General features: G+C 44.0%; 2 protein-coding genes across 2 annotated transcripts in view; both read right to left on the bottom strand.

Moving 5' to 3' along the window:
* Positions 1 to 10285, bottom strand: part of WWOX (WW domain containing oxidoreductase) — a 924491-nt gene extending 914206 nt beyond the window's left edge. Inside the window, exons 1-4 of the mRNA XM_026493639.4 lie at positions 9827 to 10285; positions 3687 to 3751; positions 3234 to 3291; positions 1343 to 1521 (exon numbers count right to left, since the gene is read on the bottom strand). Of these exons, the coding sequence (XP_026349424.2) occupies positions 1343 to 1521; positions 3234 to 3291; positions 3687 to 3751; positions 9827 to 9933 (409 nt within the window). The 5' untranslated portion in view covers positions 9934 to 10285. The remainder of the gene's footprint in view (positions 1 to 1342; positions 1522 to 3233; positions 3292 to 3686; positions 3752 to 9826) is intronic.
* Positions 10286 to 14326: 4041 nt separating this feature from the next.
* LOC130544113 (uncharacterized) overlaps positions 14327 to 27954 on the bottom strand; it is a 30194-nt gene continuing 16566 nt past the window's right edge. The window contains exons 3-5 of the mRNA XM_057314213.1: positions 23942 to 24169; positions 18686 to 18899; positions 14327 to 15087 (exon numbers count right to left, since the gene is read on the bottom strand). Of these exons, the coding sequence (XP_057170196.1) occupies positions 14909 to 15087; positions 18686 to 18899; positions 23942 to 24169 (621 nt within the window). The 3' untranslated portion in view covers positions 14327 to 14908. The remainder of the gene's footprint in view (positions 15088 to 18685; positions 18900 to 23941; positions 24170 to 27954) is intronic.

The following is a 27954-nucleotide window of genomic DNA, read 5'->3' as shown; positions in this document are numbered from 1 at the left end:
CACTGTACAGGTCCACACCCTCACCTAAGAATAGTCAACGCAATCAACACAACATATCGTTTCTTGGGTGACTGAGGATCCAGCCATTTATTTTTAATATGGCATCATCAGTTTTGATATCAATGATGCTTCTATGGAATCCACCCCAATACAGGAGTTCAGAAAATCGGACTGAACATATTCTGAGCCGAGGGTGAGGTCTGAGAGTTGATTTTAAATAAATCCCTTTCCATTTTTTTAAGAATTCCATTTGCCTCTCTGCCTTCATAGACAAGTACAGTCAAGAGCTCTGCTCTGCGACTGTCGCTTGTTAGACTGTAGACCCTCTGCTATGCAGTAACTGATCCTCTAAGAATGTATTTTCACCTCCTGTGCTTCCCCTGATGATGCCGGGAATGCTTCTGGAGGTTCGAGAAGGGGGTCACTGAAATTGAAGAAGGATGGAGAAAGACAGCGGAGAAGGTGCACAAAGGCATGAGGAGACAAAGCTTATGAAAGGCCAACAAGGGGGGCAGTGGGGGAGCTGTGAGGGGTCAAAGGGCAGAGAGAACTTGCCAGAAAACAGCCCAACATAACTCTATGTTTTGTCTGTGTAAATTAACCTGAAGATGCAAATCCTTACTCAGAGCAGTTTGGATCTTACCGGTACATATGCAGACGTCAGTGGATCAAAACAAAGAAAGAATAAAATCAGGTGGAAAGCTCTTGTACGAGCATCTGCTCTGCCACTGTTGCTTTTAGCAGCCCTGTTTGCTAAAGGACGATGGCCTCTGGAGCCATCTACCTGTGCCGGTCACTGCAGTCAAACACTGGCCCTTAAGACGGTTAATCCAGAGGTTAAGACAAGGACTAATTTCCCAACTTTAAAGAGAAACAAAATCTTGTTCCCGAAGGAAAATGATACTCTCAGTGACCAGCTGAAACCTGCAGTATCCTTTGTTCCAAAGTCATGATAGGCTATTGCTCCTGATATTCCATTACCAATCAATTCTGGTTTCAATAACCCAGGTCACTGAAATGTGTCCAGACACCACACAGACCAGGCTGGAAACCCTTAGACAGAACCTGTTGTCTCTAATCCTTGAATACCAGAATAGCCACAGTCTTTTGCTAAGTGTTCAACTCTCAGAGAATTCAAGGTCAGCCCTTCCATGGCCTTCCAAGAGAGTAGTGGGATTTAAAAAGAGGCCAGGATCTTAACAAAACGATAGCAGGAAATGCTATAAATACATTTTTCTATTAGAGAATCACTGTAAAAGATTTCGTTGTAGTTCAAATTTAAGTGGATTTCATTATAGCAGGGACAAAAAAATCACAACAACGACTATAAGGGATGGCCTACCTATTCCTGAATTAGCTCCGGTGACCACGACCACTTTGCCAGTGAAGTCTCGGCCCTGGAGGATCTCCATGGCGGTGGTGCTACCGTCGTATCTCTGCCTGCTGGTCGGCTTCGTAGGGTTATCATCCACCGTAAATGCCAGTCTCGGGTCCAAATAGGTGGTTCTTTTATTTATATGGCTGCAAAGAAAAGGAGAAAACAGTGAACCCGGGCATTTATAAACGTAAGATCATCTTATAGTTTAGGCAAGGCAAACTCCATTTTTCATGTACTAAAAAGGTTTATTCTTAACCCCAGAAAGAACTGGAGTCCATTTAAGTCTGTCTTCTGGCCTCCAGAAGGATTACATTCCTGCCTGGAAAGATAGTCATCAAATCCTTTTCTTCAGAACTGCCTGTGAAATACACGTCGTAGCATATGAAAAGCGCTGCCTTGTATCCTGAGATCTCAAAAAAAGGAAACAGCTTTGGGATTCTTTTTTTTTTTTTTTTTTTTTTTTTTTAATTCATGTAAATGGGGCTGTAAGATCTGTCAGCCACTCTTGTCAGTAGATTGCAGTGAAATCTCTGAACCCTGCACAGGGCATAAGAAAACTGGTAGGAGGTGGAAAACTCAAAATGATTTAAAAAAAAAAAAAAAAAGTCTGAACATTCTGAAGTTCTGATGATTTTCATTTCAAGACCATATTCGTATCTCCTCTGAGCACTGTAGTTCTGATTTGGAGGTGATCTAAGTCTTGTAGAAACAATATTCAAATATATTGGTACATATGGATTAATGGGTTACTCCTATGTAACATTCATTTTTTTTACATTTTTAAATGTACTCTTGGGATCTGAGAAAAAAAGACTTCAAAATATCTTAAAAACCACTAAGGACTAACTCTCCAGAAATAAATAGATGAGATTTTGTGATTTAAAGTTTTTCTGTAACATGTGTGTGAATGCTTAAAATAATATATAGCTTAAAATCTATAGTCATTACCCTAGAAATACAAAGAGCCAAGAAGAATCCTACTTTCATTTTACTTATAGTCGGAGCTACCAGAGAAAAGTGTCTGTACAGGCATCACACGAGATGCCACAGCTGTGCCAGAGAGCAGCTGGCTTGCACCCGCGTGCCTGGGCCACGGGTGCTCACCTCTCCTGGCTACTCACTGACATCCCCTCGGTGGCCTGAAGGAAGCTACCATGAAAGGATGTGCCCCATGGAAACAGACCTGGGCTTCCCTCCCACACCCCCAGAACTGGTGGTAGAGCACTTACAAGCACACTGCTGTAACAGGCTGAGCGGCCGAAGAGTTACAGAGGAACTTAACAACATCAATGTCCAGTAGGTAATTTGATAAATTACAGTATATCTGTACAAAATCATACTCCATGGCCATTCAGCACCATTGTCTTGAAAAATATATACAGGAGGGGCGCCTGGGTGGCACAGCGGTTAAGCGTCTGCCTTCGGCTCAGGGCGTGATCCCGGCGTTATGGGATCGAGCCCCACATCAGGCTCCTCCGCTGGGAGCCTGCTTTTTCCTCTCCCACTCCCCCTGCTTGTGTTCCCTCTCTTGCTGGCTGTCTCTATCTCTTTCAAATAAATAAATAAAATCTTTAAAAAAAAAAAAAAAAGAAAAATATATACAGGAGAAAATGCTCACAAAACATTATATGGAGAAAGACAGGGTATCACACAATTCACAAAGTACACTATCTTTTTTTTCTTTGAAGCAGACTTGGAGAATAAATTTAAAAATTATTAAAAGCAGTTATTCCTACCAATAAGATCAGAGTTATATACTACCTATTTTTCTATATTCGACGTATATTACTTTTACAACAAAAAATTCCTATTGAAAAGCAAAATGAATGAGAAGAGTTTCTATATGGACACTTACTCGACAAAAAAAACTTGTCCGTTCTCATCGGTTTCTTGTTCCCATCCATACGGCAGATCTGAAACACAGGAAGACTGGCAGGTCTATGTGCAGCAAGGGTGGCGTGAACAGAGGCCTAGGCCCCAGGTCAGGAGGTGCCATGCCCTTCCAGCCCCCAACCCAAAGCCTATCCCCCCGACCAGCAGCCACGCTGGGCCAGCTCAGGCCACATGTATCAACCGTGGCCGTTACAAAAAACCCATGAGAAATCACCCTCACCACTCCACCCTCACTCTCGTCGCCTCCTTCTGCCACATCCCATGAGCTCCTCCAACACAGAGCCTGATTCCTTGAGGGCTCCCTCCTAGAGACCTTCCGGGAATGACAGAGCAGCCTGTCACCTGACTGTGACAGTTTTGCTATCTAATTAACGCTTTAAATACAAGGTTCTTTGCTTTATGACAGCATACAAACCTCCTGCTATTCGTTTTCTTTTGCCAGTTTTCGGATGTTCCCACTGGGTCTTCTCCTCAGCATGACTGTAAGAAAAAAAAAAAAAAAAAAAAGTTAAAACTCCACCAAAAAATAGTAAGGGAAGGTTACACTTCTAAACATTAATCAACTGCATTGTTTTTCCCCCCCAAAACAACACTATTTCCCAAGAGTAGTAAAGCCAGAGTTCAGAAAAGAAATACTCACAACATAAATGCTACCATCTACATCAGGTCCAATTCCCTGGATGGGAAGGAGAAGCAGCCTGAGGAAATCTCCTGAAAGCCTGTCTTTGTGAGCAGGCTGTGGAGGACGAGGAAGAGAGGCGGACTGGAACCCCAGTTGTGGGTCAACTTTAGGAAGCTTAGGGAATCACTCAGAATATCTAGAGGTGCTTTGCATTTGTTTTAGCTGTATCCCAGGACAGATGAGCAAACTTCAGTGTAACTTATGATGCTGATGTTTAGATATCATTTGGATGTAATATTAATCTTATTTATTTTTTTTGTAAGATTTTATTTATTTATTCGACAGAGATAGAGACAGCCAGCGAGAGAGGGAACACAAGCAGGGGGAGTGGGAGAGGAAGAAGCAGGCTCATAGCGGAGGAGCCTGACGTGGGGCTCGATCCCATAACGCCGGGATCAAGCCCTGAGCCGAAGGCAGATGCTTAACCGCTGTGCCACCCAGGCGCCCCAGGATGTAATATTAATCTTAAGTATTTATTCTTTCCACAGCTATAACTTTGAAGTGTTTTAAGCACTGACTCCTAATTGCTCCCAACAGGTATTTAAGAATGCAATTAGATAGCCCCATAGGTCACCTAACTGCAACCTAGCCAAGTTACTCAACTTCAGAGCCTCAATTTACCTATCTGCAAAATGGAAATGATCCTAGAACTGATCTCAAGGAAATGTTATGAGGATAAGGTATCTAAAGGGCTGAACACAGTACCTGACATATAAGAAGCCCTCAAAAGTGCTACCCATTATTGTAAACAAATCAAATATACAAAGCAGTCCTAGTTCTGTGGTAAATTTAGCATTTTTATCTAACAGCACACAAAGTTATAATTAAAATCACGAGCCAATAACAGACTAGAGATACCGTCAACAGGTGATAAAGTATCAAGAAAAACATAAAATTATTTCATCAGAGAAGCAGCTGGATATTGCAAGAGGCATTCACAGGGGAGGCTGAATTTCCTAAAAGTTCATACTCATGCCAAAGTAGAAAATAATGATTAATCAATGACATCTAGATGATAAAATCTGAATGTGCCCTCCCTACAAAATAAAGAGAACAAATATGGACAGCATGAATCTGCTGTAAAATTTTACACGTGGCAAGCAAGGTTTTCTGGGGAAACTGTGGGCTTCAAGTCTGTTTTTTGCAAACTCTCAGAGCAGGTGCAACAGCTCTGTGGACACGAGACTCAGGAGGCCAAAGCCTTGGGCTCCCAAATGCCTATAATCAGTCAGCCAGTCTCCCTGGCCCCACACCCACCTCACAGAGCTGTTGGAAAGGTAAGGGACACCCTACTGGTGACAGTGATTGGCAAACAATGAAGTCACTGTACAAATGCAGGGTATCAGCAGCAAGGACCAACGTCTACTTGTACACTGACCACCACGAAATCCTACTTGCAAAAAAGGAGAGCCTGAGTCCCTGGTAATGATAAGCTCCTCATGGACACAGCCCTAGCTTCTCCTTGCAAACTGAAGGGAACAGCGAGCAGACAAACCAGACGCTGGCAATGACATACATCGTTTCTGCTCTTTGCTTTGCTTTCCTCCTCATGCTTCTTCAAGAAAAGTTTACAGATGTGATTTTACATTCTCCTCTGCTTAGCGTTAAAAGTAGATTGCATACCCACAGGCAGGCATGAAATGAGTTTCGAGCCGAACTCCAAAAAAAAACCTCCTCTCGAGAATCCACAAAGTGCCCCTTTGAGTGGAACACTGACCCTCTACAAGGCCTGCGTCCACCTGAACCCTCAGACACCCAGCCCTGTGCCTGGCCCAACTAGTTGCCCAAATGTAAACAGCTGGAATGAATAAATGCTTTCCAAAAGAGCTGGAAAATTCACTGAGAACATTTTTTTTTTTCTGTCCTGAAAAACATTTAAAAAAAAAAAAACAATATAAATATTGTCATCCCATGTTTTGGACTCTGACAGAAAATGCTTAAGTCAGGGCTTCGTACCACTGGCAGTCCTGACATTGAAGCCAGATCGTTCTGGGCTGCTGGGGCTGCCCTGTGCACTGCAAGATGATTAGCTGCATCCCCAGTCTCCACCTAGTAGATGCTAATATACCACAGTTGTGGCAACAGAAAGTGTCTCCAGACATCGCCAGCTGTCCCCTGAAGGACACGGTGTCCCTGGGGGAGAACCCCAGGCCTGACACAAGAGAAAAGAACATAATTTGGTCGTGAGGATTTCAGAGCCCAAATGCTAATAAGTTCTGGCTCTCCCACTCGCCAGCCATGTGCCCTTAAAGAGGTGTTTCACCTCCCTGTGCCTCAGTTTCCCCACCTGTAAAATGGGGATAACAGCAGCAGCTGCTCCTTGTTGCTACTGAGGACTCAATGAGTTAACATATGTGAAGAACTAAGAACCGTGCCTTTCACACAAAAGCATTAATTTAAATAAATACTTACATATAAAGCTTAATTAAAGTGTTTTTAATTGTAACCTAAATTGACTTTCTAATGAACAGAAAACCACGACACATGTCCCCAAAGTGTTATCCTCCTCTCCTTTAAACAGAAGCCTCTTCTATTTTTTTCTTTTTCAATAAGCTTTTTGTCATTTTAAGAGATAATTAAGTGATCTTAATTTAAACCAAAAGGATTAAAATTAAATTCGTACCACATTACATGGATATCACTTTCAAGTATGATATTCTAGAAATTTGTTTTTGAAGTATAGTTAACTTGGAGACAGCTGACTGTGAGGAGGGCCAGCCCCTCGGGCCAGGGAAACATCTCCTGACCGGGCAAGACCGGCTGTCCCTCTGGCAGCCAAGACACCCAGGCTTCAGAAGAAGGGCTGGGGGTGGAGGGCCCAGGAAGGCCCAGGTGACTGCAGCGACAGCCCCAGGCACTGAGACCTTGTCCTTCCATCCCCACCTCCTGGCTTGAGCAAAGAGTCTGCTCTGGACCGTCCAAGGTGGGGAGAAAGGCCCGCCAGCTCTCTCTGGTGCCAGGTCTGCCCTCAGTGGTGGGACAGTCCTTTCCTTGAAAGCCCAGCCTGGTGGGCCCTGGAGACATAGGATATGTGTGCTCTTGAGGTCTGTGAGTGCACCAAGGGACACATGGGAAAGCACAAGGGGCCAAAAGAAGCTACATGACAGGAGAGGGACAAAGGTATGAGTTGGGGCAGTGGGTCTCATTGGGAGCTACAGCCTCTGTCCTTGGGGGTACCCTTGCTGCAGTTGAGAAGAAGACCATTTGAAAACAGGAACTACTCAGAGGGCAGTCTTTTTTTAGCCCATTAACAGTTTCCCAAACCCCGAGAGGACAAGTGACCCTTTGAGAGTTAAGAGCAAAAAAGACCAGGATGCTTGCAGGTCAGGAGAGATCAAGGGGGACTGCTGGGAATTCAGGGTTAGGATTGGTCAGAGGCATTCCTTCCACCCAGAGAGCTAAAGAACAGAGGGCCAGGGGACTGGAGAGGGGGACCTGAGAGGGGTACCCCCAGCTAGGACCCAGCCAAAACTTGTCACTACATTCAGTGTAAACAATGGGGTCAGACAGGCCAGTTTGAGACCCAACACTGGGGAGGGTGGAGAGCCTTTTCAGGGACCATATATGCACCAGTGAATCCCCTGGAGGCACTTGGAGGAGCTGACTGAGATGTGCAGATCTTACTGAAAGAAGAGCCCAGACAATGGACGCCATTGAGGAAGGAAGCAGGTAGGAAAAGCCACCCAGCATAAGGCAGGGGAAGAGACCGGGTAACACCAGGCTTCAGGTGAACTTGAAGCCAGGGAGCCTAGGCTAAATGGCCAGATAAAGGTAAGCCCCACACAAAGCAGGAGGCAGAGGAGGGCTCTAACAGCCAGGATGCCAGTCCTGTGCACCTTTTCATTCCAGGGCCCAGTATGCCACCTGCTCAGGGAGGCCCAAAGAACCCTTCACTGGAGGAATTCATTCATTCATTCCACGTGGACTTATGTCTCCCAGGTGCTAAGCATAGGGGATTCAGAGGGTAACAAGAAAAGGTCCCTGCCCTCATGAAGCTTACAATCTGGGGGAGGAAGACAGAGCACAAACAAGGAGAATATGGCTAAGATGCCTAAAGAAAAGGCCAAGTACCATGACTCAGATAACGAGACGCTAGGAGGAGGGTGCAGGGGGTCAGGGATAAGCGGAAGGTCTCTTGGGCAGTGGCATTTAAGCTCAGCTCTGGGGGATGACAAAGCCCTTCACATAGATCTCCAGGCAGAGGTAACAGCAAGTGTGCACCCAGAAGCTGCCTGGAGCCCCACAACAGCCTAATGGCTACCTGCTGCTAGACTTGCCCCTACCATTCTCCAGAGCCAGAAATCACCTTTCAAAAGACATAAATCCGACGGCACTCCCTGGCTCCAAGCCTTTAGTGGGCCCCCAGGTCCTAATGATGGAGCCCCAGCTCTTCCATGAGGTCCTCCATACACTGGGGCCTTCCTCTGCTGCCTCAATCTTCCCATCCCTGCACCAGTACATGGGCCATAGAGAGGCCTCCACTCTGTCTCCTCCGCCTGGGCTGCCCTCCTGGCCACGAACATGTCCTCCTCTACTTGTGCTGAGGCCCAGATCAGGTGCCCCCCATCTCTCCAACACATGCCTCACGTTAGCAGGCTGCTGCTCACTATGCACACGCCGCCCTGGAACTAGCCATGCGCCACTCTGCCATGTAAGACTGGGTGACAAGGGGGTCTTATTTACCTCAGTACAACCAGTGCCCAGCAAAATGCCTGGCACACAATAAAACCCCAACGTGTCTTGAATGAATAAACTCACCACGGGTTTGTTTTGTTTTTTTTTGTTTTTTTTTTTGTCTTTTTTCCTTCTGGTTTTCTTCCTACCAAGCAATGGAAGACAGCAGCGGCTCACAACCCTGGGTAGGTAAGAATCTCCTGGGAAGAGCTTACAACATACCAGCGGAGGTGGGGAGGGCCCAAATCAGTTAAATGAAAATCTCTGGAGGAGGAACCACGGAAAAGGTATTTTCTAAGTTTTCCAGATGTTGAAAATCACTAATTTACAACCTTGTTTCTCAAAGCCAAATGATAACCTGCCTTACAGGTAAAGCCTATAAAACAGATTCCCCATGCTGAGTGTGTGCTGCTTTTAATCTGTTTTTAGAACCATCAGCAGGTGATCCTAATATGAGGCTTAGGAGACGCTGTCACAGCTGCAGAGAGAGCGGGAAAAGCTAAGTTATTGAGCAGAGTACTTATTAGAACTGTGCTAAGTGTTTTATGTACAGTGCCTGAATTAAAATTCTGTCAACCCATTTTACAGGTGAAAAAACGGTGACTGAGAGTTCTTTCAATGGCCCAAATTCACACAGTAAGGGAAGGGAGAAAGGGTCTGCTAGTGTTTCCAAAACTTTGCCAGAAACTATTGGAGTTCTATCATATATACAAATGTATGTATGTATACATACACATAACTATATTAGGACGTTTATTAAAAAATACATACTCCTAGCTCCCCACCCCAGACCCCTGCAGGAGGGAGCTGGGAACTGGTTTTTGGTTTTGTTTTGTTTTTCCTGATTGTTACTCCTGGATGAAGAAGTAAGGCCTGCGGGCCACCAAGGCACCGTGCAGCGCCGACTCCTGAGCAGCAGAGGGCGCGCCTGGACGCTGCCAGGTGACTCCCGCTGGACCCAGGGCCCAGAAAAGCGGCCAATCCGTCCTGGGGACCCTGGGAGCCTCCCTGAGGAAGGTCTTTAACTATTGCCTCCAATTCACGCGGCCTCGCCAAGCTGGACAGCCGGCCCGAGACCGTCCCCGCGCAGGTGGCATTCCAGGCAGCGCAGGGTCCCGGGCACGTGAGGCCGTCAGGGTTCTAGGTGCGGCCCCCTCCAGGTGTGTCCCAGGCCCGGCGGCCCCCCTGCAACCCCTTACTTGGCATAGTAAACCCAGCCGTCCTTGGTGGTTCTCTGCTCCCAGCCCGGGGGCAGCTCGTCCTCGCTGTCCGTGTCGTCCAGACCAGCGTACCGCAGGGCTGCCATGACGGCAGGGGAGGCGCTCAGTCACCCACTCTCTCGGTCGCCCGCTGCCGGGTCTCTGCGCCCAGGAACTCACTCCCGCTTCAACCGAGCGCCGCGCGCGGCCAGACCCAAACGCTCGCGCCTGCGCACTGCGCCGCCGCGAGCCGCTCAGACGCCTCGGTAGCTAGAATTCAGTCTCCCGCGTTTCGCAGCTGCAGGCGTAAAAGGGGCGGGGCCTGGGAAGAACTCCGGTGAAAGCACCGGAGAGATCGCACTGCCTCCTCAGCTGGAAGTAAAAGCCGGTGGACGCCCCGTTACTCTGGAGATGGAGCTGAGCTTCGTCCACCTCCCGGCCTCGGGGAAGGGGCGTGAGCCTCCAGTCATGTTCCAGGACTCCGCCCGTTGCTCAGCGACCCGTAATTACTTCCGCGTCGGTCTGCCCAATCCTGCTGGAGCTCCAGAAAATGAGCATCCTGGGAAATGTAGGCCAGGCCCCGCAGGAAGGGACAGCGGAGCAGAAAGCAGGGATGCGAATGCTGGTTTTCTGGGCTCTGTCCTCTCCGTCTTTTAGGACATTATGAAGACTGGATGTTCCTGCCCAGAAACCTTCCAGAGCTTCCCATCACCCAGGCTGACTCACACACTTTGTCGTGCATGTAACCATAACATGTAAAGCGTGGGAACGTTAAAAATGCAAATTCCCGCTTGGAGAAGATGCTCCCAGCCACAGCATGACTCTGTTTACAAATAAAGGGCTAACGTTTATAAACCGCTTAATTCCGGGCCAAGAATTCATAGATGATCTCTTTCCTGGAGCCGACACCTCCGTGAGGTGGGCACAGTTAGAAGAAAGAAGAGCAGGGGAGTAACTGGCAGTTGAGGCCGTATTGCTATACTACAATTACCTATTTATCTGCGTACTCCTGACTAAACTGACAGAGCATCACATCTTATGCTTCTTTCTATCGCTAGCACTTGGTAAAATGCCAACACCTTCAAGTTCATTGAATGAAATAAATTAATGAATCAATGTGATTTCATAGGTTTGGCCCTCTATAAGTCAACCTAGTAAAAAACCAATTCCCAATTTACAAAGTGGACTCTCTCAAATCCTCTTGGAGCACCTACAAATATTCTATCAATGTCCTGTGTCAACAACTGGAAGCATATATTTAACTTGGTCTTGCCTAAGTTGTTTTCCAGAACATTTCCCAATTGAAACTCACTCCCCAACTCACTATCACAGGGAAGTCTACTGACCAGGATTGCCATGGCCTAGGTCTCAGAACAATGCAAGCCTCCATCTCAAAAATTACATATCTTTGAAATTTCTTTTATTTTTTTAAATTACATATTTAAACAGGTGGGGGGCATGGGGAGGCAGGGAGCTGTGTTGCTTTTTGCCTTCAAGTTCTGAAATTGATATTGCTTTGGGATTCCCGCTCTGCACGCTTTTTAGGGAAGAGACTCGCTTTCCTTTGAAGGTGCCCAACCAAAAGCTAACTTAATGAAAATATACTTTAGTTTTCACAGGTCCACTATTGTATCTCAGACCTATCAAAACATCACTCTCCAACCCATATACATTTAAATAAGTTAATTTATTAATATGCTGCTCTTCTGTTCCCTCCAATTTAACCCCTTGTCTCTGTCACCCAAGCCAATTTATTCCTTGAATATAAATAGAGATTAGGTCACAATGACCCCAAATGATGGAAAGGGGAATAAATAGAATCAAACTGATTAGTCTTTGCCTTTCCAATCATAATCTGTAGCTCTGCTCAAGGACTGACCACTTAGATTTATCTCTGATTGCCTTCACCAGAGCCTCTCGGGGCACCTGTTGCCTATGACTCAGCATCAGGCCACAGGTAGTGATACGGTATGGTATCTTCCCCAAAACTTGGTAGTGCTCCCCTTGGTAAAATTCACAACTTCAGGGTCAACCCTCTGCTCTTCCTACCACTTAAACTATTCCCTCAAGGCTTCTCCTGCCATGGACATCATGGTTTCTCAACCTCAGCACTACTGACATTTGGGGCCAGATAATTCTTTGTTGCTTGGAGAGGGGGGGGGAGTCTTGTCCTGTGCATTGTATGATATTTAGCAGCACCTCCGGCCTCTACCTGCTAAATACCAGTGGTGTCCCCCCTCCCCCAAGCTGTAAAATCAGTAAGTCTCCAAGCTGTTGCCAATTGTACCCCCAGTTGAGAACACTGATCTACACTGACAGTAAGCCAGAAAACTACTAACTCATAAATTAAATGGTGGGAAGTATTTAAGATGTTGAAGAGACCCTTCCTGGCCAGAGATTCACAAGGTGGCATTCAGACCCTGCTAGTTCAGATTGCCAATTCTCTAGCACTGTCTGAGGGCACAGGTTTCTTCAATTCCTAGTCGCTCCAGAGTTGAGACCAATGGATTGACAGAAGTCTGGCTGAGTGGCCCAGATACCAATAATGGTCCCAAATGGTTATGATGACCTAATTTCATTCCTTTCTTTCTACTTTTTATCTGTGGCTTCTATCAGAAGATTAAAAGAGTAAGACATACAGGCATTTGGGGATTTATGAAGGTAGGCATGCCAGATTTTAGGATTTCTAGTCTTTTGGCTTCATTCAAACTGATGTTGTTTTAGTCATGCTTATTTTATTGCAAGCAACAGAGACTTAAGCAAAAGTTTATGCCAGGGTGCACATGAGCTAAATTAGAATGTTATCAGGGCCTGAGCAAGCCCAAGGACAGGCTCCTTTTATTCCTCTTGTGGATTTCATAGTCTCTTGCTCCTCACTCTCTGCTCATGAGCTACATTGTCCTGCTCTCTCTACTGGCTTCCTCTGTGCACCTCCACTTCTTGCCCCTTGAGCTCTACCTCACACATGGCTTTGACGTTGGTCTTACAAGGATCTCTAAGAGGGTGAGAGCTCTATTTAGCATATAGATTATTATAGGTTTGAGGAGCCTTAAGTTTGGGAATGAGCCAAGGTCCTCAATATGTACGCCTAAATAAGCCTAAAGAATGGTTTGCTTTTGTAAAGCCAACTAAGTCACATTGATGGGTAGTGAGGAGATCTTAAAAAAATCCAATGTGTGGTTATACAACTGCACACCAGATGGCCCTATGTGCCCACGATCTGAAAGGCTAAAGACCAATCCCTGACAAGGATTTCTACATTTGAACTGTCTTTTCTCTTTGAGTGACCATTTATGCACTGACAATTGATGAACATAGACTAACGAGTTGCTGCTAAAAGCAGTTTGGCATTACTTACGTGGTGGACACAAGCTTTAGGGGAACATCCCCGGGGCCACATTTCTTTCTTTCTTTTCTTTTTTTTTTAAGGTTTTTATTATTTATTTATTTGAGGGAGAGAGAAAGCGAGAGACAGGGCCTTAGCACAGGGGGAGGGGCAAAGGGAGAGGGAGAAGCAGACTCTCCGAGGAGCAGGGAGCCAAAGGGGCTTGATCCCAGGACGCTGGGATCATGACCTGAGCCTAAGGCAGCTGCTTACTTGACAGAGCCACCCAGGCACCCCACACACCCCACCCCTCACCCCAGGCCCACACTTGTTTAGTTCCTATCATTACCGTGATGATGGTCATTGCCCTTCCCCTCACACACACAAACAGCCCAACAATTCTGCAAACCTGCTTTAATAGAAGTCACCATTCTTTGGGAAATTAAGCTTCCTGTGCTGGTGCCAAAGGCAATATGCCAATGAGACTCGGGAAGCCTTCCTGGCTCCTCTGACAAACTTCTCATGGAAAGTAACCAGTAAGGAAGAATACTGAACAGGATTCCCAGGGAAAACTCTCTCCTGGTCAATGTGGCCTTACATAGGAAGGTGTGTTTGTATTTCATTTATTCACACAAACACACAATAAGTGAAAAAAAGTTATGCCATGTGTCTGAGAAAAAAACAAGAAAATCGAAATATCCCTTGCATCCAGAAATCAGTCAATTAGGGTAAGACTTACAGACACACAAAGAACTATGGTTTGAGGATTGTAGGAGAAGTTTGAACCAAGATGTACAGGTATACAGAGGCAAGGGTGAGTTTCGGTGGTAGGGTTTCCTGTAATTATCTTTGGAACCCAACTCAGCTCATGTCACTTACAGTGACCAAGTCACTAAACTTGCCTTATTTCATTATCAGCCCTGTTTTTACAGATGAAGAAACTGGGGCACACAGAATTTAAGTAACTTGTCTGTGGTCCCTCAGTGAGTAAGAGCCAGCAGGCTCTGGAATTAGAATCCAGACAAGAGGACTAGCCCCGAACTCATCCTCTCTACTAACGTTCCCCTGTGTGCTATCTTTCCAGAACAGGGGGTCCTCAGTACTGGGGTGCCCAGGAGTTTTCACTCCTCCATAAGAAAATAAGAAAAACAAAGTAAAAAAAGTGAATTGTTCATAAAGCTAAATCCATTTTATTTAAAGTACTGTTTTTTTTTTTATTTTCAATGATACTGTATCTGTTCTACTTTTATTTATGGTGATCTACTTTATTCCTTTCTCCCAACACGTTTTATTATGAAATTTTTCAAACATCAAGAAAAGTTAAGACAAGTCCGATCAACGTCCAAATTACCACCCCTGCAACACACAGACCTAGATACAGTAATTGTTAACCTCCTGCCACATTTGCTTTAAAGAGACAGAACTTGATTCCCTGAAGCATTAGGAGAGAATGATTTTGTTTTCTTATGAGAGTCTTCAGGACTTAGTAACAGGGCTCATTTTCTCTAGGCCACAGTGAGGCACTCTTCCCTGATGAGTTCATTTCTATTGCACTGACATCTCCAAATCAGACCCTCACATTTGGAAATTTCATTTAATTTATATTTAAAGGCCTCATGTTTCAATGTAGCTTTACTATGTAACTGCTAACTTGCCACCATTCTCGAAATTCTATTTCAGCCTAACTTCATTCCTGGATACTTTCTGCCCCACAGCTAGAAGAATGACCCCCTGGGAGGCAGTCGTGTTGCCCCCAGTCACTCGAAAACTGTGGTGAGGAGTCCATTCCGTTTAAAGTCTTCCGCCACCTGCTTAGAGTGTCTTATTTTGGCAGCCAAAGCTTCCAAGATGTCGCTCTGATCCACAGCTGTTGCAATCTTGCAAATGAATTCATCCAAAGACTCCAGGCCCTGGAGCCCAAGATTCACCCCAGATCCTGCCAGATGTGCACACGTGAATACACCAGGAGAAGGGGACATAAAGAAAAGAAAAGAAACAAAGAAAAAAAGGCAATGACTCCAAAGCACTCAGCACAGTGCTAGGCACAATGCAAGCTGTTATTCTTAAATACTGTACCACAAGATGTTCGCTCTTGTCATTGTTCTGATTGGTGACTAGAAGTGGGCTTTAAGCATTTTGAAATTCAACCATGAAGTACAACTCTGATTTTAGATCTGACTTTCAAGCATATGCATAATTATATGAAGGTTTTACCAGCATTATCACATACACCATTGTGACAAACACATAGAGGCGGGTATCATTAGCCCCACTCTACACAAGAGATAAACTAAGGTTCAGATTAGCAGGGAGAGCACGAACCTGGCCACAGAGCAGAGATGACGCCCAGGTCTCCCAGGTCTAGTCTGTATTGTATCTTAACCACCTAGCTCTACTGCCTCCCATGTGTCGTACAGGAAATCTGAACTCATCAACCAAAGGAACTGTGTTTATGTGCACTTATGGGATCTTCCAGCGCATTTGCGGTAAATTCTTTTAGAAAGAAAACAATAACATACTCTCCCTGAATTCCTAGAACTGCCTGTCACCCTCTCCCACAGCTTCTCCGTAAAGCCTGTCTTCTGTCTGCAGTGGGCACCTTGATCAGAGCCGGCTACTTAAAATGCTAATCTAAACAGCCACTCCCTTACATGAAAATGATTTTCTGAGGATATAAAATAAGCCGGTGGTGGCTTCCAGAGCAGAGAGCATTTCCGAGTAGTAGCAGTGAGTAATGAGAGAAAGGCTTTCATGGCATCCACTTTGAATTTTGTAATTTGTGCATGGATTATGTAGTCTCAAAAAATATTTTTTAGATAAATTCATGAATAAATATATAAATAAGACAAACATTTTCTTGTGGTTATCCCCATAGCTGTTCCCAGACCTGGCATTCCTAAGAGCTACATAGCACAAGGCTAAGTGTTTCAGACTCCAAAGCTGACTAAATTTCAGGTACAGCATCTGTTTCATACTTGTTAGTTCACTAGGCTCTGGTTAATCATAAAGATAAATATTAAAATGGCTTACTGAAACTGGATAACATCTATCCCTAATAGATACTGGTAACTTGGGTGGAAGACATGTGATAAAAACCTAAAACAGAAGTGTCTTTAAAGTGAGGTACATGCCTAATTGCACCTGCCAGCTAGAAAATGGATGTGATGCCTGGAGCTCAAACATCCTTCTTGGACCATGAGGTGAGGTTTACACCCAGGGAAGTGATGAAAGGCACAAAGAGCCTAGGTCCCTGACAATGTTATGTAACTCTTTCGCCTACTCCTTACTCCCAATTCCATATTTATATGAGAGAAATAAACTGCATGTATTTAAACCACTATTAATCTGGGTATTCTGCCACTTGATCCAAGAAGTTCAACTAATCCAAGAAGTTCAACCACATGTGCTTCTTTTGTTTTCCACATTCCAGAATGTTCTTTTTATAATCTACTCTCCTGCTTCAGTTGTCCTTAAATATTTATGTACCAAAACAAAATAGAAGTATGGATTTTTGCCATTTTAATGAGCTTTTGAGAGAAAGTGGCTATAAATGTATGCATCTAATCTACTGTCTTGAATCAGAAGTTTGCCCTCATAATATTTTTGAGAAAATTAAACAGTATAATGAATAGGAAATTCCCAGTACGATGCCTAACCCAGGGCAGGCACTCAATAAATGACCACAATTATTGTGTCTCATTATCATTGTTACCATTGTTATTTCAAATGCTTTCTCCGGTGCTTGTATCTAAAGGCCACAAGAAATGCAAATTGAAAAACAAAAGGCCCCGTGCCGTGCATATATTTTATAATTGTGCTAATCCAAATCGACACACATTTATTGATTATTTTTTCATAAATCAAGAGAATATTTGTAGTGACAGGGAAATTTAAACAGCCTGATTTAGCTCCCCTAGGCAAACAGTGTTTTGTTAACTTAGCAAAAATAAAATGGATCACATGCAAAAAAGCCATTCCCCTGCCATCCCATTTCCTCCTGGGCTATGTACTTGGAACCATGATCAAATTCTTAGAAGAAAGTTCAGAGAGATGTACCAGGTCTGTTCCTCAGCACTGTGCGTGTGTGTGTGTGTCTGTGTGTGTGTGTATGTCTGTGTCTGTGATTGAGGAGGTGATGGGGGCAGTGAGGGTGCCATGGGCCCCCAGGGTCTGACAGAACTGCACTTGAACCCTCATTTGACCTCCTATTTCCAGAGGGTGCTTGGGTAAAAATCTGAACTTCAGCCTCCATTTCTTCAGCTGAAAACACAAGGATAATTTATTTCCTTCCTCTTTCAAGCTCCAGATCTCCTTTTAAAGAAAAATGCTCATTTTTTCATCTTCACCTTTCTCTTTGTCCCAAGTGCTTTCTACATCTCTAGCAACTGCTAAAAATAGACCTACAACCCAGATGGGGGCAGCATGATGGGCACTTAGCACTTGTGTGCAAGTCCCGCTCTGCCACTAGCTGGGTAATTGCATTAGACCTCCGTTTCCCCATCCAGAAAATGCAGGTAATGTTAATGCCTGCCCCTTGGGAGGGGGAGGGAAGGATTACAGGAGGTAACGCCTGCAGAGGCTTAGAAGAGAGACTGCTGCATGATACATGTGAAATACCTGTTAACAAATAATACCATGTCGCAGGCACTGTGCTGAAAACTTCGTGTGGATTATTTATCCCAAAACCCCTATGAGCTCAATGCTATTTTTTTACCCACATTGCCAGTGAGGTAGGGACAGGTTAGTAATTTTCCTAATTTATCCCTACAGCATAAACGGTGGAACCCAGGGTTGAATTAAGGACATCTGCCCCTGTAGTCACAGTCTTGTCCTCCACTCTATGGCACCAATCCGAATCAGCTGTGGTGCTAAAAGAAATTAACTCAGTTGTTGAACTTTCTTCAGTTTTTTGCATGAATTTAAAAAAACATTAAGAAATTATTATGTTTGTTTTCTGCGTCAAGCATAGAAAATAGTGGCCAATGTTATTCAGCTCCTACTAAGCACTCTAGATATTAACTCATTGAGGGAGCGCCTGGGTGGCTCAGTCGGTTAAGCGCCTGCCCTGGGCTCAGGTCATGATCCCAGGGTCCAGGGATCCAGTCCCACATCGGGTTCCCTGCTGAGCGGGGAGTCTGCTTCTCCCTCTCCCTTTGCTCCTCCCCCTGCTTGTGCTCTCTCTCTCTCAAATGAATAAGTAAAATCCTTATAGACACGAACTCATTGAATCTCACAACGCCTATGAGGAGTACGCTACTAATATCCCCATTATACAGATGTGAAAACAGAAGCTGAGAGAGGTTGGATATGAAGTATTAGCAAGTAGAAGAGATCTGGTGCCCCAGCTCATACTGTGATGTCATATATGAAGACATGGTCCCTGCCCTTAAGGAATTTAGGATCTGCCCAGGAAGAGAGTCCCTTGCCCCTGCTTGTCCTACTTCAGTCCTGCTCCCTCACTTCCCCCCACCACTTCCAGGCTAAGGGGAATATTCTAAACAAATACCCAGAAACTGCCCTGCACAGCAGCCTACCTGTGTCAAAGTTGAGCACTCGAGCTGCCTCCCCCTCCACGGTGACCACCCTGCCCTCACCCTGGATGTAGGCTGCGGTGGCCCGCCTGTGGGACAGAACGATCTCAAACAGCTTCCTGCTGCACTGCACTCGAGGCATCGCGGTGTCCCTCACGCGAGGCTCAATGTCCATCTTGTAGGTGTTGAATGCTTGGTGGAAGATGGTCTTCATTATCTACAAGGAGAGGGTAAGAGACTTGAGAGCCTGGGTTCCATCATCCAGGCTGACAAAACGGTGTTTCTCATGATGATTTTAACAATAAGCCAGGAGACTAATGGAACTTCTCACAATTGGTGCTGGTAGAGGACAGGAATGATAATTAAATCGTTGTCTAAAATTTTGTTGTGAAAGGTTGATAATAAAGAAAATGCTTAAGGTACAACCCATATTTGGTTCTTAACCTGAGACCAGGAAAAAAAATTATAACTCTACTTTGATCAACCTCTAAATGAAATTTAGCACTTCCTTCCATTGTGAAAGTAATTATAGTAGTACCCATGGCTTTGTTTCCAAAAAAATGCTGGGTGTTTTCAAATGATATTATAGTTGTTGCAGAAATTTCAAGCATTGTTTATGCTTATCACTTCTCTGAAATTAACCAAATTATCAGAATTTATATATCACTAGATCTTATATCACGCATTAATAAAGAAGCACATATTTTCTACTCAGGTATTTTTTGAAAACATTTTGATAACTGTATTTTAATTCTATCATTTTCTTTGTTATCTCACATACTTTATCTTAAGCATTTTTAAAAACATAATCCTGGGGTGCCTGGGTGGCTCAGTCGTTAAGCGTCTGCCTTCAGCTCAGGGCGTGATCCTGGTGTTCTGGGATCGAGCCCCACATCAGGCTCCTCCACTGGGAGCCTGCTTCTTCCTCTCCCACTCCCCCTGTTTGTGTTCCCTCTCTCGCTGGCTATCTCTCTCTCTGTCAAATAAATAAATAAAATCTTTAAAAATAAATACATAAATACATAATCATGAGGAAGTTCCTGTAGTTTTCTCAGACTGCGAAAGGACTCCATGGTGCAAAAGAAGTTCAGATTTTATGCAAACTTTATATAAATAGTTGGTTTCTGACACTTCTTCCTATAAAAGAATCATCCTATGAAGTTTGTACTTTTTCTATCCTCATTATTGAGATGTGCTGAGACATAGGGTAGGTATGTTTCCAAAGATCACACAGTAAGTTGCAGAACTTGCCTGAAATCAGGCCCCAACTCTTAAACATAATGTTAAATGGCCTCTTAAGTGGTGTTCCCTGCCCTTAAGGAATTTATAATCTGCTGAGACAGATAGATTTATTCTACCTTTTTTACTACCTTATGCATACGGCTCCATTTCCTTCCCTACCTCCATCCCAAGGAAATTTTCTCTGTTAACACATCACACAAAAAATAAAGGTAGAATATTTTCATTAAACGCAGACAGTATATTGAGAATGGTTTAATCTAAGACACTCTTGGCAGACTTTAAGTGAAGAGGGCACCTTAACTGGTCCTGTGTATAGATTAACTTGGCCCTGAATTTTAAAGATTGTATAGATTAGCTGGGAGATATGCTGCACATGCCCATTAAATTTCGGGGTGACTTATTTGAGAAATTTTCTCCTGTACACCAATACACATTATTCTAGGAGGGAAAAAAACTCATCCATACCCAATAAAGAACCCATCTCTGTGTCACAGTGCCAAGAGCTAAAGCAAAAGGGAAAAAAAGGAATTGGGGAATGATCTTAAAATGCATCTACAAGGGATATTAGCCTCAGAGACAGTGTCTTCTGTTAGCAAGTAAGAGGAACTTCCAAAGTGAAGCATTTCTGCAGGTGCATTGAGGTTCATGCTAGTCCAGACTCTGGGATACCTACTAGTTGCTATTCCCCTCCTCCTTGCTAAGAAAACCCTCTGTTTATCTGGCAGCAATGTGCACCACCCCAGGAAGTAGACCTGCATCATCCGAGTTAATCAAGGCAAACCATTCTCTTTGCTAGTGATTGGTCAGGAGATAAGCATGTAACCCAGTTCTGGCCAATGTGATATCAGGAAAAGCCTTCTGAGAGCTTCTGGAAAGGGTTTTCCTCCTGGAAAGAGAAAGGCTCTGGAAAAGAGAGCTTGCATTCTACTTGGAACTCTGTGGTGTATAGACATCATACATGGAGTTGAGGCAGTGTGGCAGAGACACTACTGGGACACTAGAGTTGGCAGGAAAGATGAACAGAAGAAAGCCTGGGTCTTGGATGACATTGCTGAGTCACAGTAACCAATGTCCTTCTGCTTGGGGCCACTTTGTGATAGCTACACAATTTCTATGCACACTCGCTCCCTTGATGGAACCCAAGATGGCTGGGAAAGATGGCCTTTTAATGCATGTGGTCTGCCTCTCCATGTTGGCAGCCAAACACCTCACATGTTAGACATGGGTTTCAACTGGCCTTGGAAGAGCACACCATTCCTGAATAGCAAGCACACCAGGGTCAAGCATAACCTATTTCTGTAGAACATGGCCAACTGGAATAAGTGTTATTTGCTGACACCACTGATGCCCGAGATCTCTTTCAGCTGTCTGGAGCCACCAGGGTCCAGTTTGTCGTGGCCACCGATAAGTCAAGGGCTGTTTCTCCTATTGAGGCCTTCTTTGGGATCAACTGTAAGTAATGAGTACTAGGATGACGAGGGAGTAGATGGAAAGGACTGAAATCTTCAGCATGGCTCATGTTGGCTGGCATGATCTGGCTGCTCTGGCTTGCCTCTCTCCAAATTCAGCTGCTGTCCCTCTACACTTTCTCTCTGCCCTAAAACTACAGTGGTTTATGGCACCTAAATGCCTTTGTACATGCTGTTGTCTCAACCAAATTGTCCCCCATTCCTCCTGGCCTTAGTAAAGACCTGAGCCTAGTCTCTCAAGGCTCAGCACAAATAAAGGTTTCTCTAGGCAGCCTTCCCAGCCCTCCAGAATTTGTTCTACTTGTAGTTCATTTAATACCCTACATGTCTCCTGATAGTACTTACATTTATTTTGGTTAAAAAAAAGTGTTTGTTAAGTGAGTTACTCCTTTAATGTCTGTTATACCCAACAGAACGTTAATGACATTAGGCAGGGACCGTGTCTTAGTCATCCCGGTATCCCTAGAGCTTCACATGATGCCTGACACACACAGGTGCTCAGTAAATACTTGCTGAGCAAATGAGTGCTCTCCAAAGAGAAATTAAAATGGTGCAGACACTCCATCACCTAGGATGCTCTCAGATGCAATTAATGAATCACAACTAGAAGCTGCTTATACAGTTAGGACAAAAATATCTCTGGTAACCAGACGCCTGATTTGGAGTGTTTTCAGGGCTGGTAATTTAAAGACCAGGTTCTTTTTATCTTTTCACTCTTCTGTTCCTTTCAGGGCATTGGCTTCTCTTCTTGCACCGGCTTCATTCATGATTCAGAGTTTGCTGCCACAGTTCTATAGTGAGAAGATAATATGCAGAGGCAGAAAAATGGAACGTCTCTTTCTTGGGCCCTCATTCAATATTCAGTAATGAGGGAAATCTTCCAGGACAGCCCTTCCTGGCCAGCATTGTGCCACATGCCCATCCTTGAATTAACCATTCACCAGCAAAAGGGATGGCATTCTGATTACAGAGTTAGACCAAAGGAGAGTTACCCTGAGGCCACGGGCGGAACCCAGTTGCATGGATTCCTTGAACAGGATCAGATTGGATGAGCAAGGAAAAAGCTGAATGTGTGTGCCTGTGTGGTGCTGATGCTCAGAGTGAGGAGAGGAGAAGTTGTATGGGCATCTGAGAACGCCTGCCACCCACCCGCATGGTGCCTTCACCGGAGGAAATTCATCAGACGACATACTGGCAACAAAACACAAGATACAGCCAAGGAAGAAAAGTGTAATTCCAAAGAAAAAAATCACGATATGAAAATGCTCAGTAATGAATTCAGCACTCATAAAATACCCTTTAAGCATCTCTCCCTCGTTAACAGTGGCTTCTAATTTATCCCCGCCCACCGTCGATACCTTTTTGGCTGATCTGACTGATAGGCAACTGTAGTGATCTTCTAACAGTATAAGGCAAACACAATCAATGGAGATTGATTACAAAGCAGAATTGCAAATCTCTCCAAAAGTGTGAGCTTCCATGAAATCAATGCAGGTTATTTCAGAGATCTGCTTCAAGTGCAGGCAAAGGAACTCACAGAAGCACAGTGGTTAACAATTGTATAAAGGATGATGAGCACTAAAATATACATATATATATATACATGTAACCATGTACAAATATTTATGTATTTGGATCAGAACTGAGGCAAAAATAAAAGTGGGCACATATAGGGAAATTAAAGCTAATTCTTTTTCTCCCTTTTCCTTTTTTCCCCCCAAATATGTTTTATTCTTAATAATTTTTTTGTTAACAATAAGCCCAGGAAAATAATCCAATATGTTTTTGAGCTATTTGGTCTAACACCGCAGTAGTGTTGTGTATTGATTAGGGACAGTCCTGACTTATGCTCCCAGGGCATAGAAGACAACCTCTAAGATGCCCCCAGGGACCCCCACCTCCTGGTATTCACATCCTTGAGTTACACCCACCCTTGAATGTGAACTCAATTGATCAACTCTCTTCTAAAGAATACAATATGGCAGAAGACATGGAAGGTCTCATAAAGACTGTGGCTTCCATCCTGGGTGTTCCGCCTCTCTCCCTCTTTGCTCACTCATGCTGAGGGAAGCCACGTTATGAGCTGCCTTACAGAAAGACCTGAGGCAAAGATCTGATATCTCCCACTAAGAGTCTCATAAGGGAGCTCAGTTCACACCCACAAACACACCCACACAAGGGCCCCAGTTAAGCCTTGAGAGGAGGGCAAACCTGGCCAACACCTTCACCACAGACATACGAGAGACGCTAAGCCAGAGGGAACCAGCTAAGCCACACCAATTCCTGACCCATAGACACTGAGACATCAGTGTTATTATTTACCAATATTGTGCCTGGAAACATTTTTTTTAAATCTCTGGGGCAGAGTTACAGACTGTTTTTTAGAAATCAATAAATGTTATTTATGTATTTTATATAATAGCAGTAATGATGGTAATCTTTATTTGAAAACTAAAAAAGAAACACACAAAGTGAAGTTTAAAGTACTCTAGAGTTTCTTAGACAATGAAAAACAAAGACTTCCCTACCACATTCTCTCTGTACTTACTGAGGGGCTGAGAGTATGGCGGAGAAATCGAACAACTTTGGAATCAGAAGCTGGACATGCCAAAGCCATATATCGGTTACGGAAGGTTCCATAGATTTTCAGGTGGAAACCTGGCTGTTCAACCGCTTGAGGCAAGCTTGGGGCTTCCTTTGCTACAGAGGTGACCTCGATCCCATAAGCAGAGAGATCCAGGTAGAGGTTGTGGGCTCGGATTTCTGGTGTGGGAACCTGGAAGGAGAAGCAGGTTAGGGAGATTATGGAGAAAAATAATTATTACAACAGAGCTTTCTGGCTGATTCTGACCTCAGGCCTGGCATGGATTGACACACATGGTCATTGCTCGTTACTCCAACCAGAGTTGGCTGAGAGCCCAGTAAGTGCTAGACACGGCACTGTCCTCTGTATACCAAGATACAAAGGGTGCAATCTCTAACTGTAAGTCTAGGCACCAAAACAGAGAAGTTGGTGGTATGGTGTAACAAAGTGAATAAAGAGTCGGGGTATATCTGACCTCCAATTCTGACTGCTTCTACCAACCGTGTGATCTTATGTGTTCATTTGCTAAGGCTGCCATAACAACATACCATAGACTGGGCGACTTAAACAGTAAAAATTTACTTTCTCACAGTTCTAGAGCCTAGAGGTCCAAGATCAGGGTCCTGGCAGGTTGGTTCTATTGAGGCCCCTCTCCTTGACTTGCAGATGCCACCTTCTCACTGTGGCCTCACATGATTGCCTCTCAGTCTGTGTGTCTTGTGCCTTAATCTCTTCTTATAAGGATATCAGTCCTACTGGATTAGGGCCACACATAGGACTCATTTTATCTTAATCACCTCTCTAAAGACTCTTTCTCCAAATATAGTCACATTCTGAGGTACTGGGGGTTAAGACTTCAACATATGAATTTGGGGGTAGGGGGATATACAATTGAACCCATAAATCACTCATCTGCTCTGTGCTGACAAAGTCAAAGTCAAAGATTGTCTGGGACTGAAAATCAACTCCTACTGAAAAAAGAGCAATCCTGCCACTAATCTGGCAGGGAGAGAAGACACAGATAAATGACTGCAAAATTCACAGGAAACATTTTATCTCAAGATCATATAGCAGCTGTAGGATGCCATAGGATTGGGAAGCGTTGCCTTGGGGGCTGGAAGATATAGTATCTTCCCATGCCCACTTCTTAGAGTAGTACCTAGAAAATAGTAGGCACTCAATAAAGGCTCAATGAGTGAATGAATGTATAATTATAAATATACATAAAATATAGTACAAGTAGTTGGGTAATAATCAACAACTCCCACGATTCTTGAATATAACCTAGTAATTTAAATGCTTGTCTTCACAATGTGAAAATAGAACAGAGTTCTTGCTCAAATGGTACCAATTACTGTGTCTCTTCCAATTTTTTTTTTAATTTGTGGATTTATGCTTAACCCACCAGTTAGCAGATACATGTTCTGCCTGAGCAATTAATAAAGTCAGTCTTCTTCTCTAAATTATTCTATACTATCTTTGGGTTGGGAAAATGAGCCTTTGGTGACAGCACCAGATTGAGTTTGGGATGTGAGCAAAAGAACCCTTCATCAACAGATGAACCAGTTAGCAGAATTTCTGTGACTCATGCCATCTCCTGTGTTACTCCAGTGCTTCTCACACTCTAACGAGTACCAAAATCACCCAGATATCTCATCAAAACACAGATTGCTGGGACCCACTCTCCATAGTTTCTGATTCTGGGGCTCTGGAGCGGGCCCTGAGAACTGGCATCTCAACTGGTTCCTTGTCATGCCAATGCTGCTTGTCTAGGGAGCATACAGTGAGAGCCAAGGAACTACACCAAGATTTCGCAGCTCTGGCACTACTGACATGGGACCCAGATAATCCTTGGGGGTAGGGGTTGGTGCTGTTCTGTGCATCACAGGATATTTAGTAAGTATCTCTGTCCCCTAGATGCCATAGCACATTCTCCTCCTAGTATGACACCCAAAAAATGTCTCCAGACATTACCAAATGTTCCCAGGGTACAATCATCCCCAGTTAAGAACCACTGCTCTATAGCATTTTCTTCTACTGTTTGATTTTCAGATTCAATTGCTAATATGTACTTCCACCTCTGCAACCAGGGCTGCAGAGATGAAACTTTAACAATGAAAGCTAATATTCATTTAATATGTAACAGACAGCATGCATTGGCCAAGAGTTTTGCACATATTACCCAACCAAATTCTTACAATAAACACTGAAGTAGGTACTAAGATCAGTGACATTTTAACATGGAAGGAACTGGGACACAGTGGACTAAGGTAAACTTTATTGTGTACCACATGGATCAAGAACTGATTGTACAATATGTGTAAAAGCCTCTGGGGAAGGCGTTATTATCCCCATTTTAAGATGGGGAAACTAAGCCTGGTTTCTGGACTAAGGCTTAGAGAAGCTGAGGAAATTGTCCGGGTTGCACACCCAGTAAAGGGTGGAGCCAGTCTGGTTCTAGAACCTGTTCTCCACCTTTGCATACTTTCTTTGTTCTACCTTATCCACTTTGGGGTGGGGGAAAAACAAAAGCTGAATAGAACAAAAGTTGAATAGACTTGTTAATAAGGATTTGGGTTTGCTCCAGATTTTAGTCACCCATGGTAACTCTGAGTCCCTTTAAACTTGATAAAAGGGAAATTTTAGTCAAAACACAAGTCTGCAGAAAGACACTCTTTGCAGTCAGATTTCTAGAGACTCCTTTTTTTTCTTAGACAAATCAGTATTCAGACACTATTACTAACTCAAGTCCAAAGTTGATTCCTATTTACTCAAATATTTTCCAATGTCCCATCTCTGTCCTGTGAGCTCATCAAGGACACCACTTTCTATTTAGTTGTCAAGTCTTCTTAGGTCTTCTTGACTGTGACTTTCCTTGCTTTTAATGACCTTGACCATTTTGAGGAGTGCTAATCAGTTATTTCGTAGAATGTCCCTCAACTGAGATATCTCTAGTATCTTTCTCATGGTTGGTTTGGAGTAATGGGTGTTTGGGGAAAAGGCCACAGAGATTAAGTGCCATTATCATCACGTCATCTCAAGGGTACCTCCTACCACCATGACTTACTGCTGTTGACATTGACCTTGATCTCCTGGCTGAGGTCCCGGTTTCTCCACTGTAGTTACTCTCCCCCCTCCCTGCTTTGTCCTTTCCACACTGTCCACTCCGGAAGGAAATCACTGTGTGCAGCCCACAGCTAAGGACTGGGAGAGATGCTCCACCTCCTCGAGGACAGAGGACATACAGACGTTACCTGGAGTCGCTCTGGGTATTTTTAAACATTCTTTGGTTTCCTTTCCGGTTCCTTGCACATAATAAAAGTTCATGAAATGTTTCCGAATGGAAGAATAAGGAAACAGTATTAGAGCCAGCATTTTGTTCCACTTATTCATTTCTCCTGAACCAATAGACTATAAGAGAACTTTTTCTCTGAACTATGGATGACTTGTGAGTCTATAACCCTTCAAAGGCAGAAACCAGGCTTAGCTGTCTTTGTGGGGTAAGATCTGACAAATTAAAAATGTGGAGTCTGACAACCTTTTCAAATTTGTATTTTTTTTTCCTTGCATCTCAACCCAAATTTAATCAGTAATCAATTTTCTGGCTTTAAAATTGTACTATATTATATAAGCTACTAGCATGGGGGATCCTGGGTGAAGGTTACATGGTAGGGGAGGGGGGTTGCAATCAGGAAAAAAAAAAAAAGCCTAAAAATACTCCTGGGGCAGGAAGATAATGGAAAATGAACCTGAGAAACACTGCTCCCAGATGATGTTCAGTAGGTAATAAGAGAGGACCACTCGGAGAGCTTGGGTAGGATACATTGCTAAAATTGGTGTCCAGGGAAAATCAGAGATCTGGTCCCATTGGCCCATTTAAGAGATGAAGAGAGTGAGACCAAAACAAGATGTGAGTTGACCCTTGAACCCTAAAGTGAATTTGTGGCAGTCCCAATACAAGAAATAGGAGCTTCCGA

This window comes from Ursus arctos, unplaced genomic scaffold (assembly GCF_023065955.2).
Source record: "Ursus arctos isolate Adak ecotype North America unplaced genomic scaffold, UrsArc2.0 scaffold_19, whole genome shotgun sequence".
Lineage (NCBI taxonomy): Eukaryota > Metazoa > Chordata > Mammalia > Carnivora > Ursidae > Ursus > Ursus arctos.
The sequence above is the reverse complement of the archived record's forward strand: the minus strand, read 5'-3'. Positions and strand labels throughout refer to the sequence as shown.